Source organism: Peromyscus californicus, unplaced genomic scaffold (genome assembly GCF_007827085.1).
Source record: "Peromyscus californicus insignis strain IS unplaced genomic scaffold, ASM782708v3 Scaffold_4__1_contigs__length_199733344, whole genome shotgun sequence".
Lineage (NCBI taxonomy): Eukaryota > Metazoa > Chordata > Mammalia > Rodentia > Cricetidae > Peromyscus > Peromyscus californicus.
This window is the reverse complement of record NW_026294562.1, coordinates 53800746-53819828: the sequence shown is the minus strand read 5'-3', so window position 1 is coordinate 53819828 and position 19083 is coordinate 53800746. Positions and strand designations below refer to the sequence as shown.

General features: G+C 50.6%; 1 protein-coding gene across 4 annotated transcripts in view; it reads left to right on the top strand.

Annotated features, from left to right (window-relative positions):
• The first annotated feature begins 8487 nt into the window (after positions 1–8487).
• The window catches only part of Macrod1 (mono-ADP ribosylhydrolase 1), a 144520-nt gene continuing 133924 nt past the window's right edge, over positions 8488–19083 (top strand). The window contains exons 1-3 of one of the 4 annotated variants that reach the window (XM_052714173.1): positions 8488–8935; positions 17692–17793; positions 18462–18578. In XM_052714173.1, the coding sequence (XP_052570133.1) occupies positions 8644–8935; positions 17692–17793; positions 18462–18578 (511 nt within the window). In that variant the 5' untranslated portion in view covers positions 8488–8643. The remainder of the gene's footprint in view (positions 8936–17691; positions 17794–18461; positions 18579–19083) is intronic. The other 3 variants (XM_052714172.1, XM_052714174.1, XM_052714175.1) reach the window with 3 other exon arrangements.

Below are 19083 nucleotides of genomic sequence, written 5' to 3'. Positions count from 1 at the left end.
ATGCAGTCCAGGATGGCTTTGTACTCTCTGTGACCTGTGTAGTTGAAGATGACATTGAATTCCTGATCTTTCTTCCTCTACCTCCCAATTGCTGAGATTATGGGCAAGCCTCACCACATCTGGCTCTGGCCTCAAAGTGGCCTGTGTTTGTTTTAGACATTTGTAGCTAGAGTTTTCCTGCCTGGCCCACAGTCAGGACAAATCTCTGTCACCTGCCAGTCCCACAGCAGCTCAGACCCGACCAAGTAAACACAGAGACTTACATTGCTTACAAACTGTATGGCCGTGGCAGGCTTCTTGCTAACTGTTCTTACAGCTTAAATTAATCCATCTCCATTAATCTATACCTTGCCACATGGCTCGTGGCTTACCGGCATCTTCACATGCTGTTTGTCATTGTGGCGGCTGGCAGTGTCTCTCTAACTCAGCCTTCCACTTCCCAGCTTTATTCTCCTCCTTGTCCCGCCTATATTTCCTGCCTAGCCACTGACCAATCAGTGATTTATTTATTGACCAATCAGCAACACACTTGACATACAGACCATCCCACAGCACTATTGTTATATCCTTTTTCTTTTAAAAAAAAAATTGTCTCATTTCTTGGTATGTGCTCATGTGCCATAACACACATGGAAGTCAGAAGACAACTTGTTGGAGTCAGTTTTCTCATCCATCATATGGGTCCTAGTCATCAAGTTTGGCAGTGAATATGTTTACCCACGGAGCAATCTTACTGGCCCCTCCTGCCTCAGCCTCCTGGATGCTGGGGATTGAACTCAAGTCCTTTGTTTGCACAGTAAGAACTTTACCGAGTGACCCACCTCCTGGCCATTGGAACTGACTTATTCACTTTATTTCCTTTTTTGTTTTTTTGAGACAGGGTGTCTTTATGTAGCCCTGGTTGTCCTACTCTCTATATAGACCAGGCTGTCCTAAAACTCACAGAAATCTGCCTACCTCTGCCTCCCAAGTGGTGGGATTAAAGATGTGTCCATCACACCTGGCACTGGAACTGATGTCTTTTCTTTTTTCATGTTTTTTTGAGATAGATTTTTTTCTGTGTGGTCCTGGAATTCTTGCTGTAGACCAGGCTGGCCTCTAACTCACAGAGATCCACCCGCCTCTGTCACCCCCACCCAGCTGGAATTGATTTCTTGATTGCCCTGTCTTTGCATTATAGGGGTATCCCACTATGTCCAGTTTCTAAGTATCTATCTTCTTTCTTTCTTTCTGTGACAAGGTCTTTCTACGTTGCTGTGTAAGTAAATGTCCTCCAAGATTGGAACATTCTGTCCTGCAGGGTTGCTCCTTAAGCAAGAAGGTAAACAACTCACAATAGCTTCAGGAAGTCCCTGAAACCGACCAGATTCACTAAACTCCTCCCTGCCAGTGTAAGCAATAAAAGCCAAGGGTCCTTCTCAGAGGAGCAGAGCCAAGCTGCAAAGAAGACTGAGTGTAAGTGTTATAGATCTGAAGAGCAAGGTGTCCTGATGCCAAGGAAGACCTCAAAGTCACATCCAACAACAAACCTTTCACAGGATTTATTGGGAGAGACACAGGAGAGTGGCTGCCTCTGCTTGAGAGAGAAGCAGCAAAGAACTGAGCAGGAGGCAGGCTTATATAGGATTTCATGCAGGGTGGGGTGTGGGGTGGGGAGTTTTCCCAGGGTAGCCTGGAATTGGTGAGATTTTGGGGCCTGATCTTGGGGCAAGCTCAGAGATTGGTGGGATTCTGTGGCCCGATCTTGGGATTTTTTTCCCCCTATAAGGTGGAGCTTGGCCACCTGCCTCTTGAGGGGATGGAATCTACCTCTTAGACCTTTTGAGTAGTCTTGGGTGCAGGGGCTGGCCACTTGTGAGCCCAGAGGGTGTTAAGTTTTAGCAGTGTAATCTAATGGTTGTTAGCAAGGCAGAGGGAATCAGGGAGAAGGGCAAGGCCTGCCAGAGCCATGTTTGCCAGACCTATGCTGGGTAGAGTCCCTTCAGAGGGGCTTACACTGAGGCCAGACCATCTGCCTGGAAGAAGCAGAAACCAGTCAAGCTGCCTAGAAGAGATTTAGACCAACTGAGTCACTTGGAAAGGACACTCTCCAACCTGTTGAGCTGCCTGCAGGCTGTGTAACATGCTCCAAGTTCCTAACTTTTGTGAGCTGACTCCCATGCTGGGGTTTGTTGTTTGAATCTTAGATGGTCTTTTAATAAAAAACCCAAAGCCAGATATCAGGGTGAAAGCTGAAAGATCAGAGAAGCAGAACAGCCAGCCACTAGTTCTTACCTCTACGAAATCCTCAGCCTCAAGAGAGCACGAGTTCCTGTTTCATCACGCCTTATATACCTTTCTCTGCCCTGCCATATTACTTCTCGGAATTAAAGGCATGTGTGCTTTCCAAGCAAAGGCATGATATCTCAAGTGCTGGGATTGAAGGTGTGTGCCACCACTGCCTGGCTCTGTTTCTAATCTAGTGGTTGGCTCTGTCCTCTGATCCTCAGGCAAGTTATTAGAGTACACAATATATCACCACAGGGGTGGGCTTTGGTGATGCAACCAACTTTGTGGTCATTTCTGCTCCTGTAAGTGACCCCTCACCCATACTCCTAAATTAACCAATAAAACTCATTTGTTAACCAAGTTGGATTGTGGTGTTATCTGTGCTTTAGTTTGTCGCGGGCTCCCTACCTGGATAGAGGAGATGTGCATCTACTGTGTCCTCAGGAAAAGTTGTGTCACACAACATATGTAGTGTTGGCTATCCTGGAACTTGCTCTATAGACCAGGCTGGCCTCAAACTCTAGAGATCTACCTGCCTCTGCTTCCTTTGTGTTGGGATCAAAATGTGCCACTACACCAGCTCCAACTACTGTCTTTCAACTTAGTGAAATGTAGTTTTAAGAAAATCTAGTAAGCCGGGCGGTGGTAGCACACACCTTTAATCCCAGCACTCGGGAGGCAGAGCCAGGCAGATCTCTGTGAGTTCGAGGCCAGCCTGGTCTACATAGCGAGATCCACGACAGGCACCAAAACTACACAGAGAAACCCTGTCTCAAAAAAAACAAAAATCTATTAGGGAATTTAATTACCTATGTTTATAATTGGCATTCATTTTGTAAGAAGAAGCTAATCTGCAGAACTTATAAGTTAATTAAATATTAATCAAAGAATAGTGAAGCAATTGTTCTTATTTTTATAAATATTGGTAGATTTATAAGTAGAAAATTAGCTTTGCAAGATGCATTTGGATGTTTAAGAAAAACTAGTTCTTTTTAAATGTCTACATTTTAATAAACAGCATTAATTTAAACACAAGCAGTGGTAGGAAGCACTCTGTGCATGAAAACCTCTTTCCAACATTAAATCCTCAGATGACACCTTATACTGTGGCCTCACTAGAGGACTCAGGATTCCAGAGACTTCCAAGCTTTTGCTTCTGCCCCCAACATACAGCTATTTCCATAATCCCAGTATTTGGGAGGTGGAGTCAGGAGGATCAGGGGTTTATTCTTTTTTGTTTGTTTGTTTTGTTTTGTTTTTTCAAGTCAGGGTTTCTCTGTGTAGTTTTGGTGCCTTTCCTGGATCTCGCTCTGTAGACCAGGCTGGCCTCGAACTCACAGAGATCCGCCTGCCTCTGCTTCCCAAGTGCTGGGATTAAAGGCATGTGCCACCATCGTCTGGCTGGATCAGGGGTTTAAAGTCATCCTTGGCTACCTCTCTGGAGAATTCCAGACCAGGGATTAGGATGTAGTTCAGTAGAGTGTTTGCCCACTGTACAGAAAGCCTTGGGTTTTATCCCAAGCACAACATAAATCTGGTGCAGAGCTCATACCTGTAATCTCAGCACTAGGGGTGAGGCAGGAAGATCAGAAGTTCAAGGTCATCATCAGCTATATATCCAACTGGAAGCCATCTGAGCTACATGAGACTCTATCTCAAATAACAACAAAAAACAAACAACAAAAGGCCCAGATCAATTTCTGTGAAGAGTTCCTTCCCACATCAAGCCTCTGCCTCTCTGCCCAGAATCACTAGTCTGTGACCCAGAAGACTGACAGTCTGGAGTGGGATGTTGCCTGAGGCCTTCATGAAGCTGCCACGTGAGAACAGACCCCAGTCCCAGCAGAAAGAATGAGGGCTGTTGCTGGGCGGTGGTGGCTCACACCTGCAATCCCAGCCCTCGGGAGTCGGAGGCAGGCGGATCTCTGTGAGGCCAGCCTGATCTACAGAGGGAGTTCCAGGACAGCCAGGACTGTTACATAGAGAAATCTTGTCTGGGTTGGGGGGCGACCAAAAAGAATGAGGTCTGTCAGCTACAAAGCCTTTAATTTACAACTGTGACCTGCTTGCAAGATATGCTGGTTTAATAGTGGCGCAAAGTTTGCGGGAGTAACTAACCAATATCTGATTGGATTTAAGGCCTACTCTATGAGATGAAACCCTTCCCTGACACTACTCAAGGTGGCCAAGAACCTGAGCCTAGAGAGATGAAAGACCTAGTGGAAAACCAAATCCTACTGTTCTTCTAAAGGAACTTATCAATAAAATGAGTCTTAACGTCTTTCTGCTATACTTATAGATGGGTATCTGGCTCAGCCGTCATCAGAGAAACTTCCTCCTGCAGTAGATGGGATCAAAAACAGAGGCCCACAGCTGGACAATGTGCAAAGAGTGAGAGACCATGGAACACTCAGTCCTAAATAGGGTGTCTCCATCAAATCCCCCCACTCAGGGCTCAGAGGACAGAGTGAAATCCTGTGAAAGAGGAGACAGAAAGATTATAAGAGCCAGAGGGGATGTGGGACACCAAGGAAATAAGGCCTTCTATCTTTTTTGTTTTGTTTTGTTTGAGACAGGGTTTCTCTGTGTAGTCCTGACTGTCCTGTTATTCACTCTGTAGACCATGCTGGCCTCGAACTCACAGAGATCCACCTGCCTCTGCCTCCAGCGCTGGGATTAAAGGCGTGAGCCACCACTGCCAGCCAAGGCCTTCTAGACACAGCAGGACCCACACACATATGAACTCACATGGCAACATGCAAAGGGCTTACATGAATCTCAGCCAGATAGGGTCCGAGCTCTGAGGGGAAAAAACGGACACAAGACCCCATCCCTAACTTAGAAGCTATCTCCAGTTGACAACTGTCCATAAAGGAAAAATGAGTTTTCTCCAATGGATCTTACTGGGTACACAAACCACTGCGGAGCTCAGCAGTAGATTGCCTGTGTTACTTGTTTTTCTTTCTTTCTTCCCTTACAGATCTTTTGTGTATACATGATGGCTTCTCATGTTATGTTGTATGGCATTTCTGGGAGATGTGTATGTCTTTGCATCTGTCTGTGTTTCTTGGGTTTTTTCTTTGTTTCTTTTTCTCCTGGTAGTTTATTTGCTTGTTCCTGTTCTGTTTGTTTCTTTTTTATTTTACCTTATTTTATCATTTTTTAGATGCCTGCTTGTATTCTAATGGGAGAGAGAAAGAAAGGGTATGGATATGGGTAGGATTTAGTCAGGGAGGATCTGAGAGGAGTTGGGGAAGAGGAAAATGTAATAAGAATATATTGTATGTAGGGCTATACTGAGAAACCCCCCTCTCTCTATATATGTATATATATACATATACATATATATATGGAAAAATCTATTTTCAATTAAAAAAAAAAAGAAGAATGAGGCTTTACCTTAATGTGACTAGCTGGTGGGGTGGTGGTGGTGGGGTTCTGGCTTAACCGGAGAACTCCAGGGGTTCAGCCCCAAAGGACAATGATTTCAGGCCCTAAGTGAAAGGCAGCCTTCTCCTTAGTAACCAAAATATCTTTTGAGTGGGACCTTGCCTTTTCCCAGAGTCCCCTACCCAGTCTTTGCCTGGAAGGCTGGAGGGCAAAGTGAAGGCCCTTCAAACTGTCCACATCCTACCCCTGAAGCCTGTGAATATGGCCCCTGGCAAAGGGAAACTGAGGCTTCAAACCAGCTAACTGATCATGGGCAAGTAGTAACTTTTTCCTGGATGCAGATGGGGCCAGTGTAATCACAGCCTGGAAAATGGTAGAGGGAGCCAGGGGAAACAGAGCAAGGCCCCCACCACGTGCAAGACAAGAGAAGCCTGGGCTCACTGCCAGGATGCAGGAAGGGGCTACAGGAAGGGCCCTGTGACCTCTGGCCACTGGGAAATCCTGGGACAATCTCCCTTAGAGTTTCGGGAAGGAATGAAGCCAGCGGCATGTCACTCTGGTGACTCACGCCAGATCCTTGTCTCTCAGAACTTAAGATGGTAAGTCTGCATTGTTTAAGTTGCCGGATCTGTGGTGATGCTTCAGAAGGAGGTCGTTCACTTTGCTCTCTCTCCTCTTTTAGTTTTGTTTTGTTTTTCAGGAACTAAATCTTTATTTGTAAGGTGTTAGGGGTAAGGCTTGGGGAGATGTCTGTGCACCACTTTCATGCCTGAGGCCTGGGAGGCCAGGAGAGAATGTGGTAGCCCTTGGAACTGGAGTTACAGATGATACTGTGTGAGTGCTGGAAATGGACTCCTGGTCCTCTGGAACCAGTGCTCTTAATTGCTGAGCCCAGGATTTAAATCTATTTTCTTTTTCTTTTCTTTTTCACAAAACAGAAACAAACAAACAAAAACAAAACACAGAGTCTCACGGGGTAGCTCTGGCCACAAGCTCCCAAGTAGACCAGGCTGATGTGGAACTGAATATGAAGGAGTAGTTAGTTAACCTGGAACTCCTGACCCTCCTGACTCCCCTCTGCCTCTGGAATGTTGTTGGGATTATAGGCAGGTGTCTTTTTAAAAAAAAAATTATTACTTCATGTGCATTGGTGTTTTGCCTGCATGTATGTCTGTGTGAAGGTGTCATGTAGTCGGATTTTTCTTTTGGGCCTGGCGCCAGCTCCCAAATAATGACAGGGAGACTTATTAATTATGAAAGCTTGGCCATTAGCTGAGGCTTGTAAGTTGTAACTACCTCTTGTACCTTAAATTAACCTATATTTTTATTAATCTACGTTCTACCACGCGGATTTTACCTCTCCTCCATTCTGTGTGTCTGACTCCTTCCATGTCTCAATGGCGTCTCCTGCGGCCTCAGTCTTCCTCTTCCTTTCTCTCCCTGGAAATCCTGCCTAATCTATACTTCCTGCCTAGGTATTGACCGTTCATCTTTTTATTACAGCGGTCACAGCTTCACACAGTGTACAAATATCCCACAACAGCATCAGATCTTGGAGTTACAGTTGTGAGCTGCCATGTGAGTGTTGAGATTTAAACCCGGGGCCTCTGGAAGAGCAGTCAGTGCTCTTTAACTGCTGAGTGTAGATTTAACCTTCTTGTTAAATAAACACAGAGCCAATGCAGAGATGAAAGCCCAAGAGGTCAGAGCTAAGAGCTAAAAACCTTAACCTTCACTGCTACTGCTGTTCTCTTCAGCCAAAAGAGACCTCCTTCCTGTTTGTCCTTTTTATTGACTTTCTATTCTGCCTTCTCATTGGTTGTAAACCCAACCACATGACCTCCTCGTCACTGCCTGTCTGTACAGACCTCCAGGTCTTCTATGGTTGGTATTGAGATTAAAGGTATGTGTCTCCATGCTGGCTGTATCCTTGAACACACAGAGATCTGCCTAGCTCTGCCTCTCAAGTGCTGGGATTAAAGGTGTGCACCACCACCTCCCAGCTTCTGCTATGGCTTCCTATTAGCTCTGACCCCCAGGCAACTTTACTTATTAACATACAAATAAAATAACATATCAGTACAAATAAAATATCACCATAGCTGAGCCCATCTCTCTAGCCCCTCAGGCATGTGTGTGTCTTTAGGTTAAAAAAAAAATTACCCTAGTTCGTTCACCAGATAGTGCTCCTAGGCACCCAGATTTTCTTTTATTTATTTTTTCTTTTCTTTTCTCTTTTCTTTTTTATATTGATTGACAGATCGACCGATTGACTGAGACAGGGTCTCGCTGTGGGGCTGCCTGTAGTCAGGCTAGCCTTAAACTTTCCTAGAATCCTCTGGCCTCTGCCTCCCGAAAGCTGGAATTATAAGTGTGCACCACCACACGGGGTTTGGCACCAAGTTTCTGCCTTTCAAATCTCACTAGTGCCTTGGCTGCTCTGGAATTTAGTAGGCGCCGCTTGGCCCCTGGAGCTTCGAGGGGAGGCCCAACTCTTTTGCCGGCTCCGGAGAAGTCGCCCAACCTGACAAATTGGTCCGCCGCACCTATCACCTCCCCTTGGTGGATTGGAACCTGCGGCTGTTGTGGACCAGACGCGGAGCTGGGTAAAGTGACGCAAGCCCAGGTCTCTCTGCCTGCAAAACATGCGGTAGAGGCCGAGTTGAGTACTGAGCCAGGGCAGCTCAACGAAAAGCCCCAGGCGCCGAGACGCCGAGGTTCAGGAGGTTGGCTGCAGCCACGCCCCGGAGGACACAGACCGGCTGGGTGCGCACGTGTGTATACAAGTGCATGAGCGCCGTGGGTCGGACCGGGACTACAAGTTCCAGGGTGCCCAGCGGCGCGCCGCCCGCGGTCTCTAAGCAGGTCGCCACGGGCTGGCACGCGCCACTCTCGTCCCAGAGTAAATAAGGGACCGAGCCCGACTCTCCTGAGCACCGTAAATAGAGTCGGAGTGGGCGGGGAGCCGCCCGGCACCGCCTGCACATGTCGCTGCAGAGTCAAGTGTCCGGCCGCCTGGCACAGCTGCGCGCGGCGGGGCAGCTGCTGGTTGCCCCGCGCCCCTGGCCCGGCCGCTCGGCGGGTGGCCCGCGGGCCCGCAGCAGTGCGTGCGGTCCCCCGGTGGCGCTGGGTGCCCACTGCCACTGCGCGTGGCCCCCGGCGGGAGTTGGGGCGTGGGGGGCGGCGGGACGTGGAGCCTGGGTGCGCACCTGGGCCCCCCTGGCCATGGCCGCGAAGGTGGACCTGAGCACCTCCACCGACTGGAAGGAGGCCAAATGTAAGTGTGAGCGCAGGGTGTGGGCCTCCCCGGCCGAATGGCACCCCACATGCCCCTGAGGCACTTGGGGACTCCCCTCAGCCCACAGCCATGTCCAGCTCCCACACCAGGTTACCCCTTGACCAAGCGAGTGGGGAAAACGGCCTTACCTCAGCTATGGTCCCCGGAAACCCCATCCCGCCCAGACACCCTCTTCTATGCGCAGGAGGGAAACTGAGGCCCAGTGCCAGAGCCCATGTCCCCAAGGTCAGGCTCGAGTGTGCGGAGGCAAAGTGTGGAATCTTGACCTCCGACACCTGGACTTGAATGCTGCTAGACATTTGGGGCAAGTGGCAGGGATGGGCTGAGAGAGCAGCACAGGGCCTGTGGCTGCCAGGTAGGGTCACATAGCCCCAAGAGTGGCAGCTTGGGTGCCGGCCTCTCTGGGAGTGTGGTAGGTGCCCGTTTTGGCCGCCTGCTGGCTTCTGGCCCCTTGCCAGCACGCTGCCCCCTTCTTGCGGGACTGGGCTCATAGAACCTGGAGAGCAGACTGACCCCGAGTGTGGGCTGGTGAGAATCACTGATTCCTCCCAAGAATGAAAATATTTCTCCTTCTGGACAGGCATGCCGGGAAGGGGCCACGGGTCCTGGACGACCGAGTCTCTAGCTGGAACGCAAAGTCCAGAGTCCCAAATAGCTCTGAGTGGCAGCCCAGCTGCCCCTGCCCTTCAGCGCCAGTCCCTCCCCTATGGTTCTGGGCGGATCCCCTTTGAAAAGAGCTGCGAAGGCTCCTGCCTCATTGGCTGGGCTGCTGGTGGGCGTGACCATGGAGGCTGGGTCAAGCTGGGTTGAAGGTAACCTCAGATTGGGACGTTTTGGGAAAGAGAACTCCCTGTGGTTTGAGTTGCATGTCTGCCCAGGATTCTAAAGCACTTGACGGTCCTCTCTGGGAGCAGAGAAAACTTGCCACGCCCTCAAACTTGGCCTGGAGTTGGGGGCCGGCCCAGAACTCCCGCAGTGGGCGTCATTGTCCCTCAGAATCCAGCCTTCCCAGAGAGAGCAGCAACCCAGAGCCATGGCAGGGAGCTGGGACAGTATTACACCTACTGTAGTTCTGCCTCTGTTCCTAGATTCTAGTCCTCCTTCGCTGGGTCTGTGTAAGCCGGGTGAGCCGGGTCCGTGTAAGCCGGGTGAGCCGGGTCCGTGTAAGCCGGGTGAGCCGGGTCCGTGTAAGCCGGGTGAGCCGGGTCCGTGTAAGCCGGGTGAGCCGGGTCCGTGTAAGCCGGGTGAGCCGGGTCCGTGTAAGCCGGGTGAGCTGGTCCTTGAGGCTCTGGAGAGTCTCTGGTCTCCGCTTGCCATTTCCAGTGAGTGTACTGGGATTTTTACCAGTGTTACTTCGTCTGGCTTTTAGGTTTTTGCATGGGTTCTGGGGATCAAACTCGGGTGTCCAGGCTTGCATGGCAAGTGCATTTTTGCCCACTGAGCCGTCTTCTTAGCCCTCATTCAATAAACTTTTACCTCATGCCCTATGGGGGCCAGCACTGTCGGACTCAGCAGTGAGTGGAGAGGCAACAGTCTGTCCAGTGGGGAAAACCAGCGACACAGTGGGTCTGTGTCCTGTATGAAGAAACTGTGGTGGCCGGGGCCGCCTGAGCTAGGGAGGTCAGAGATCGCCCATCAGGGATCTGAGGTAAAGAAGCTGACTGGGGAAGGGCATTCCAAGGTCAGGAGGTAGGGCTAGACTTAGAGGAGGTGGTCCCATTGTGACCAAATGCAGCCCTGAGGTATCAGTGACAGTGGTTAGCAGGGGAGACAAGGCCTCTCTCTAGTTACCTAGTGTGTGGAAGAGTTTACTCCAAGCTTCCATGACCCAGGACAACAGGCTCTGGGCATGGAAATGTGCGGATGGCCTGTTTCCTTTCCTTTCTTTCTTTCGTTTGTTTGTTTGTTTGTTTTTTGAGACAGTGTCTCTCTATGTAGTCCTGGCTGTCCCAGAACTCACTATATAGACCAGGCTGGCCTCAAACTCACAGAGATCCACCAGCCTCAAAGGCTTTGGTTTTTTGTTAAAAAAAAAAAAAAAAGGCTAAGATTAGGACACAAGCCTATAATTCAGCACTTGGTTGGCAGAAGCAGGCAGATCTCTGTGAGGTCCAGGTCAGTCTGGTCTACAGGGCAAGTTCTAAGCTAGCCAGGGATACAGAGTGAGACCCCGTCTCCAAAAACAACAAGCCGGGCAGTGGTGGGGCACGCCTTTAATCTCAGTTTAACCCCAGCACTCGGGAGGCAGAGCCAGGTGGATCTCTGTGAGTTCAAGGCCAGCCTGGTCTACAGAGTGAGATCCAGGACAGGCACCAAAACAACAGGGAAACCCTGTCTCGGAAAAAACAAAAACAAAAAACAAAAAACCAAACCAACAAAGTCTTCCTCTGTAGCTCAGGCTGGCCTGGATCTCACTCTGAAGTCCACATGTACACATTATGACAGTTTATGCTTCTTTACCTCTGGGTAGTATTCCATCTTACAGATGTACCACAGCTTGTATATGCCTTCTTTTATAGATGGGTATTTGGGTTTCTTGTGCATGAAGTTTCTCAGACCGTCCTGATGCATGTCTCTAGTGGACATGTGCTTTCAGGGATATAGCTAGATGAGGACTAGATAGCTAGATGCTTGCTTTCCTGAGGTGACCTTCTGTCAGAGACTGGCACACAGTGATTAAGCTTACACAAGACTGATGCACAGGCAGTTTAGGGTGAAAAAATACGGCCAGGTGGTGGTGAGGTACACCTTTAATTCAGGAGGCAGAGGCAGGTGGATCTCAGTGAGTTCCAGGCCAACCTGGTCTACAGAGCAAGTTCCAGAACAGCCTAGGATACATGGTGAAACCCAGTCTCAAAAAACCATTACCAGCAGCAGATATATTTAAAATAGCAGTGGGTGTGAAAACTCCTGAGCCCTTGGGCAGGGCCTCCTCACCCTATGGGAAAGCCAGGGCACAGTCTTGGTTTGCTTGGTGGGACCTGTTCTCATCCAGAGCAGCCCACATTAGTGTTTGCATGGCTGTGACCACAATAACTTCATTTAAGGGAAGAAAGAAGAGAAGAGATTTATTTTGGCTCATGGCTGCAAAAGGTCTCTGTGCACAAAGGCCAAGGAGGCATGATGCACACCTCTGATCCTAGCACTCAGAAGTAGAGGCAGGAGGATTGCTGTGAGTTTGAGACTGGTGTAGGCTATATAGCAAGGACGGTGATACCTGGCTAGACTCTGTCCCAAACAAGAGGAACATGCGACCATCGTGGCAGGAGCAAGTGGCAGATGATGAAGCAGAGGGTGAGTAAGGTCCAAGGCATAACCTGCAAAAAACCAGCTAGCTCCTGGTTCCACCAGCCAGCGCCCCCTCCCAAGAATAACGCCATCAATAGCTAGGGACCAATGTGACATGAGCCTGTGGGGGCATTCACATTCAAAGCATAGTCTCACTCAAGCAGCAGGCTGCAAGGCAGACAGCAGGTGGGCAGGTGAGAGGCAGGAGAGCAAGCATCAGTGCTTGGGAAGGGCTCAGCCCTCCAGGAGAATCTTCTTATGGGGTATTTGCGCCATACCCATGGCCTGCTGTGGTCCAGCTAGAGAGGCCTTGCCCAAGGCTCGGCTCCTTCTTCACCTCCACGTTGGCTGTCTGCTTCTCTGGGTCCATTAACCTTCCACATCAGGACAGCCACCAGACTGGATCCCCTCATCAGGAGACATGTAGGCTTTTCAGTTTTGTTTTGTTTTGGAGACAGTGTCTCCTGTAGCCTAGGCTTGCCTCTAACTCCCTGTAGAGTGGAGGATGACTTTGAACTTCTGATCCTCCTGCCTGTACAGTATTCCAGATGCTGAGATTACAGGTGTGCACTACCAAGCCTGAAGCCTGGTTCATATGATCCTGGGGGCTGAACCAAGTGCTAAGCTTTGTGGTCTTCTGCAGATCTGATTACACTGGTTAATTCACCGAATCTCCTTGGTTCTTGGGTGCCACATTGCCCTCCCTCCAACCAGGTTCTGTTTAGAAGACTGGAAACAGGGCTGCAGAGGCCTGACTGCACTTTTTGAGGACCTGGGTTCACTTTCTAGCTCTTACATCATGGCCCACAACCACCCCCAACTCCAGTTCTAGGGGATCTGATGCCCTCTTCTGGCCTCTAAGGGTACTGGACAGGTACATGGTGCACATACATACATGCAGGCAAAACACTCATGCCATACAATAAAATAAATACATATAAAAAGTTACTTAAAAAGAAGACTGGAAATTTCACAATGAAAGGCAGCTGGCTTGAGGGGACTTAGTTGGGGCCATCAGGAACATCTAGGGTCTCTGTCCTATCCTTTTCTTCTTGTCCCATGCTGGGGCAGCACTGTGTACTGAAAAAAAGAAGGAACATTGGTGCCATCAGACTCCAGCAAGCCCCAGGGTCACTGTTGCCTGCTCTCTGAGCCTCTATTTCCTCATCTATGAAATGGGACCAATAGCTCCTACTGTTGTGCTGGGGTCACATTAGAGTGACAGCCTACAGAGCTGCCCTCTTCCACATCTCTTCCCAACCTCCTATCTTCGCTGTGCTGGGCTCTTACAGACCAGCTTGCATTCTCTGTCTCTGGTGTCATGGTGAGATTCCTATGCTTCAACTGCCGATCCTGTTGGAGGGGCCAGGATTGATTGAGGACCTTAGGGAACATCATCTCAGTGACAGCGTCTCTGATGGGACTGCTGAGCCAGCATATTGTCCAGGCACACCTGAGAATTAGGGGTGAGGGCATCTCTTCCATGTTGGGGTGCAGCCTTCGTTTGTACACCCCAGTGGAGGCAGGTTGAGAGCTGCAGTTGGGCTTCATACTCTGTTTTCCGCTGCTTGTGCCATGGGCTTGGATGAGTCGCTGCTCCCAGGGGCCGGTGAGCACAGGTGATTAATGCCACAGAAGCTGCACGCTGCTGTGTTCGAGTGCACAACCTTATCAGCTGTGCCCACCTGGTGTTCTGCAGACTCAGCCACCCCCCAGCCCCCCAGGCCCAGCCTGTCTCATCTCTCTGAACGACGTCTTGCAAAGTGTCATAAAGATACTTCTTAAAACACATCATTGAATTCCCGTTTGCCTGGCGCGCTTTATGGCTCTGGCGGAGCTTGCTTCCTCCTGCCCAGCTTTCGTGCCCATGAGCCTCTGGAAGCTCAGTCTGGGGTCAGGCTTCCCCATCAAAATTTACTGCGAACATCTTTTTACAACACCTGTCTCAGTGAGCCGTGAAATACTCTCGCCTCTTCAGAAATGATAGAGAATGAAAATGCATGTTTTACATCTTTTATAAAAAAATAAAACCCACTTGTGCTTTAAGTCTGCATCTGACTTGAAAGGAGGTGGGCAGTGACTGTGTGGGGTAGAGGAGGCCTGGGAGATGGTCCTGAAAGATGGAGCTGAGGTGAGGGAGGGACAATGCGTGGGCCCTGGGGCAGAGAACTATCTCGGGCAGCTGTGTAGTTTCCAGCACCTCAGGAACGTGCCATGGCCATGACCTTGTTTGGAGATGGAGACACAGTACTGGTGTGCTGGCCTTTTTGCATCTCATACAGCCCAGGCTGGCCTTGAATTCCTGATCCTCCTGCCTCTACCTGACAAGTGCTGGGGTAACAGTTGTGTGCCACCATATCTGGCTCATGCTGGCCTTTTGAGGTTGTGCATTTGGGGACCAGCACCGACAGGGACAGACTGACAGATGTCCCTGAGGTTGGTATAGTGGTGGTTAGTGGCGGAGACAGGTTGCAGTCTCTGGGAAACAGTGCTCTGTTTGGACTCCGTTGGAGCAAGTGGGCCTTGAGAACTGTGGCCATTCAAACGAGACCACCAAAGTTATGAGGAAGGCCGGATCCACCCCAGGTTTCTTTCACCTGGGTGCGACAAGGGCTAGGTTTTTCTGCCTCTCCTCTAAGGTGCTGGCATCTGTCAGATGTGCTGCCAGGGGTCTAGGTGTCTTTGGGCTGTGGGACTCATCCCATGTGGTTCCAGGGTTGGCCCCAGCCTGACCACCTCCGCAGCACCTATAGCTGGTCTGTAGTAATTGGCAAGGAGTCGGTTGGTGCTACCACAGCTTCTTAGTGCCAGCTCCAGGTCTAGCTGGCTGGAAGCATCCACACTTGATTGTGCCAAGGTTCAGGGTGTCTTTGGTCATGATGGCATGTAATAACTAGTATGGGGAGCTATATAATGGCCAAAGATCTACCTGCCCTGCTTTCCACCTGGGAAAAGCTTTGTCCTCTCAAGTCCTGCCCTCTTGGGCTCCCCTCCTGAGGAATCTGTGATGCTACAGAGGGGCCGCACTACAGTCCTGCTTTCTTTTTCTAAAGCCGGAATTGGGGTGGAACCTAGGACTCAGGCGTGCTAGCTAAGCACATTACCACTGAGCCAGTGTTCTTGCTGGTCTTGATTGCCCCTTTCTCACAGACCTTCAGCATCTGGGTGCCAGGGAGGGCACTTTATCTCTGACCTAGAGAAGGAAACTGAGGCTCAGGCCATGACTTGCCTTAGAGCATAGTGAGAGCCAAAGGGGAATGAAAGCCCCATGTGGTTTCTCTCCACCCCTCTGTGCCCTGTCTTCTCTCTGCTCTGGCTGTTCCAGCTTCCCTCCACATCACCCCCAAACGTTCCTTTGCCTCAGCACGTCTGCACAGGAGCCCTCTGCCTGGATGACCGATTGCTCAGCCAGCTGACCCTCAGCCTTCAGGTTTTAGCTCTTCACTGAGTCGTTCATGGAGCCTGGCACACCCTGGGCACTGTGCTGGTGGTGTAGAGTACAGATCCTCACACAGACCCTATTGGCCAAGGTCCAGGAAGGAGCACACAGACTCTCAAGATTCTTAGTGGAGGGGCTGGAGTGATGGCTCAGCAGTTAAGAGCACTGGCTGCCCTTCCAGAGGTTTTGAGTTCAATTCCCAGCACCCACATGGTGGCTCACAACCATCCGTAATGAGATCTGGTGCCTTCTTCTGACGTGCAGGCATACATTGCAGACAGAACACTGTATACATAATAAATAAATAAATAAATCTTTTTTTTTTTTTTTAAGATTCTTAGTGGAAAGTGGAATGAAAGGAAAACTACTATTCCAGGAATAGCAGGCGCAGAGGCCCCAAGGCAGGAAATCACCTGGTGTTTGAGGAATAGGTTGGTAAATTGCCAGGTCGGTGGGTGTGGGTGTAGTTAGGAGGACAGGTTTGGAAATGGGGGTATGTGTCAGCTTGGGGTCAGGGTCATCTTGGGGTCAGGGAATGTCCTTAGGTTTGAGCTGAGTCTCACCTAGAGGAGGGGAGGGAGTAGTGAGGTTGGAACCCAGGGTTTTGTGCAAACACTCTACCAGCTGACCCCCCAAACTCAGCTCCGACCTGTCCTCTGATGCCATTTGGGTTCTTTCATGTGACTTTTGCTGTGGGCTATCCCCTGTTGTTCGAATCTTAGACGGTCTTTTAATAAAAAACCCAGAGCCAGATATCAGGTGAAAGATCAGAGAAGCAGAACAGCCAGCCACTAGTTCTTACCTCTTATGAAATCCTCCGCCTAAAGAGAGTGAGTTCCTGTTTCCTCACGCCTTACAGTCCTTTCTCTGCCCTGCCATATTACTTCCTGGGATTAAAGGCGTGTGTGCTTTCCCAAGAAAAGGCATGAGATCTCAAGTGCTGGGATTAAAGGTGTGTGCCACCGCTACCTGGCTCTGTTTCTCTCCTATATTGACTGGATCAATCTCATGTAGCCCAGTGTGGCCTCAAACTCAGAGATCCAGAGGATCTCTGCCTCCCGAGTGATAGGATTAAAGGTGTGTGCCATCATTGCCTGACCTCTATGTCTAGTCTAGTGGCTGGCCCTGTCTTCTGCTCCTTAGGCAAGTTTATTAGGGTACACAATGTATCACCACAAATTCCCTCTCTGGTGATGGTGAGGGTCACTCTAATCTGCCACCTGTGTTTGAGGGAACCCTGCTGGGCTGAGCCTGAGTGTATAGGTAGTCTCTCACCAGCAGGGGGAGCCTGTGAGCCATAAGCCTGGACAAAGCTGTAGCAGAACTGCTTCTGAGGTGGGTCAAGTTCACTACAGCAAGGGAAGGCCTGACTTGGGGCAGGGTGGACCAACTTGGCACACACAGTCTGTGAGCAGGTGGGTGCCTGGGTCCTCCCTCACCATCTGAGTGACCTCAGGCTGCCTCCCAAGTACCTGCTGCCTCATCTGTAAAAATGGGGACATTTGCCCGCAGGCTGCATAGAAACCCCAGCCAGTGCTGGGCGGATGCTGGCACAGGCTCCAGGTCTGCCAGTCTGCCTTTGAGGATACTTGTCTTGCCATCAGTGACACTGTGACTGACGAGGGACAGAGCATCACCAGCCTGCCTGGCTTACTGCGTGCGAGGTTGTAACTGTTCTGCAAGGGACATCTCATCCCGCTACAAATGCAGAAACGAGGGACCCTGAGATGTTTAGGCATCAGGAGGCGGCCAGGTTGAACTCTGAACTGGGGTCTGCAGTGGCTGGACAAGTCCCTCACTCTCCCTGGGCCTCAGTTTCTCTTCCTGAACCAAGACAGCAGGGGAAGATGTTGTAGAGTCCTCTGTCTCTGTCCCTGAGGACCCTGGGAAACGTAGCAGTTAGGATTGGGTTGGACTTAGCAGGAGCCCTCAGGAGGAGGAGGCCCAGGTGGGGGCCGTCTTGGCCCTGCCACACTGACTCTCCTTTCTGTCTGTCTTGCCCCTGCAGCTTTTCTGAAGGGCTTGAGTGACAAACAGAGGGAGGAACATTACTTCTGCAGGGACTTCATTAAGCTGAAGAAGATCCCCACATGGAAGGAGACAGCGAAAGGTAGGCCTTATTCTCTGGCCATGGCAGGTGCCCCCAGCAGAATGGCTTGGGAGGACCTGCCAGAAGCAGCCAGTGGTACCAATTGCGTGCTCCCTACATCCAGGCTCTCTGCATGTGTCACCTCATTTAATTATTAACATTGCCCGAGGCCAGTTTGGTTTTCAGTCTCATGAGAGCGTTAGGAAGTCAGCTCCCGGCCACAGACGCCGTCTACCTCGGGTACTCAGTTCCTGGGAGCTGGGTTCTGATGCCATGCTGCACCTGCTTACAGGGGCATGCTGGGGAACTTCTTACCCCATCTCAGCCTCTGTTGTGACACCTAGAAAATGGAGTGTGTGAAGTCAGGTGTGGTAAGGCATTCCTGTAATCCCGGCACTTGGGAGGTAGAGGCAGGAGGTGAGGAGTTGAAGGCCAGTCTTGGCTATTCATCAAGTTGAGGCCAGCCTGTCTCAACAAGTGGGAAAAAGGGGGTATATCATATCACTACGCTTCCTGGAGCATTATTATAAAGGCCTCGTGTGCACACAGTAGGTGCTCATTCAGAGTAGGGTGTCATCGCCAGCATCAGTGGCCGATCACTATGCTTTAGGCACTTCGCCCATGGGCTCTGGCAGAGCCACTCCGCAATGAAGGGCCCCTTTGTGACCCCTCAACCCTGCCTGTTCCAGGGGTGTCTGTGAAGGTGGAGGACCCCAAGTATAAGAAGGACAAGCAGCTGAATGAGAAAATCTCCCTGTTCCGTGGGGACATCACCAAGCTGGAAGTGGATGCCATTGTCAATGCTGGTGAGTGGCTGGCCCGAGTCAGAGGCCTGGGGTGCCACTTTGTCACATTCAGCTTGGTTGGTGTGCCAAAAATGGGTGGGCGCCACCTGGCTCCAGAGAGCCTCTCAGTTGCTGTGTGGATGGCTTGCTGGCGCCATAGGAGCCCAGCGTGGCGGCTACTCGGGCTCTTCTTCTCTTGAAGCCCTGACCTGCCTCGTGGGGGCACCTCGCTCTGCCAAGCTGCCTTGCAGCTCTGAAGCCCATTAGCAGTGGGGATGGGGGAGAGCATAGCTGGAAAGATGCCACACTGCCCTGCCCCTGAGGTGGAGGCCAAAGCCGGCTCTCTTCATCCTGGGGTGGGGGTGGGGGCTGTGGTTGCTTCCCCATCCCCCACCAGTCCTGGCTCACTCCACACCTGGCCAGGTGAGGGAGCTCATGGAGGGGAGGGAGGGTACGGAGAGGTCCCCCCAGCTCCCTGGCAGCTCTCCAGCGCCTGGGCTGGGAGCTGCTCAGTTTCCTGCGCGTG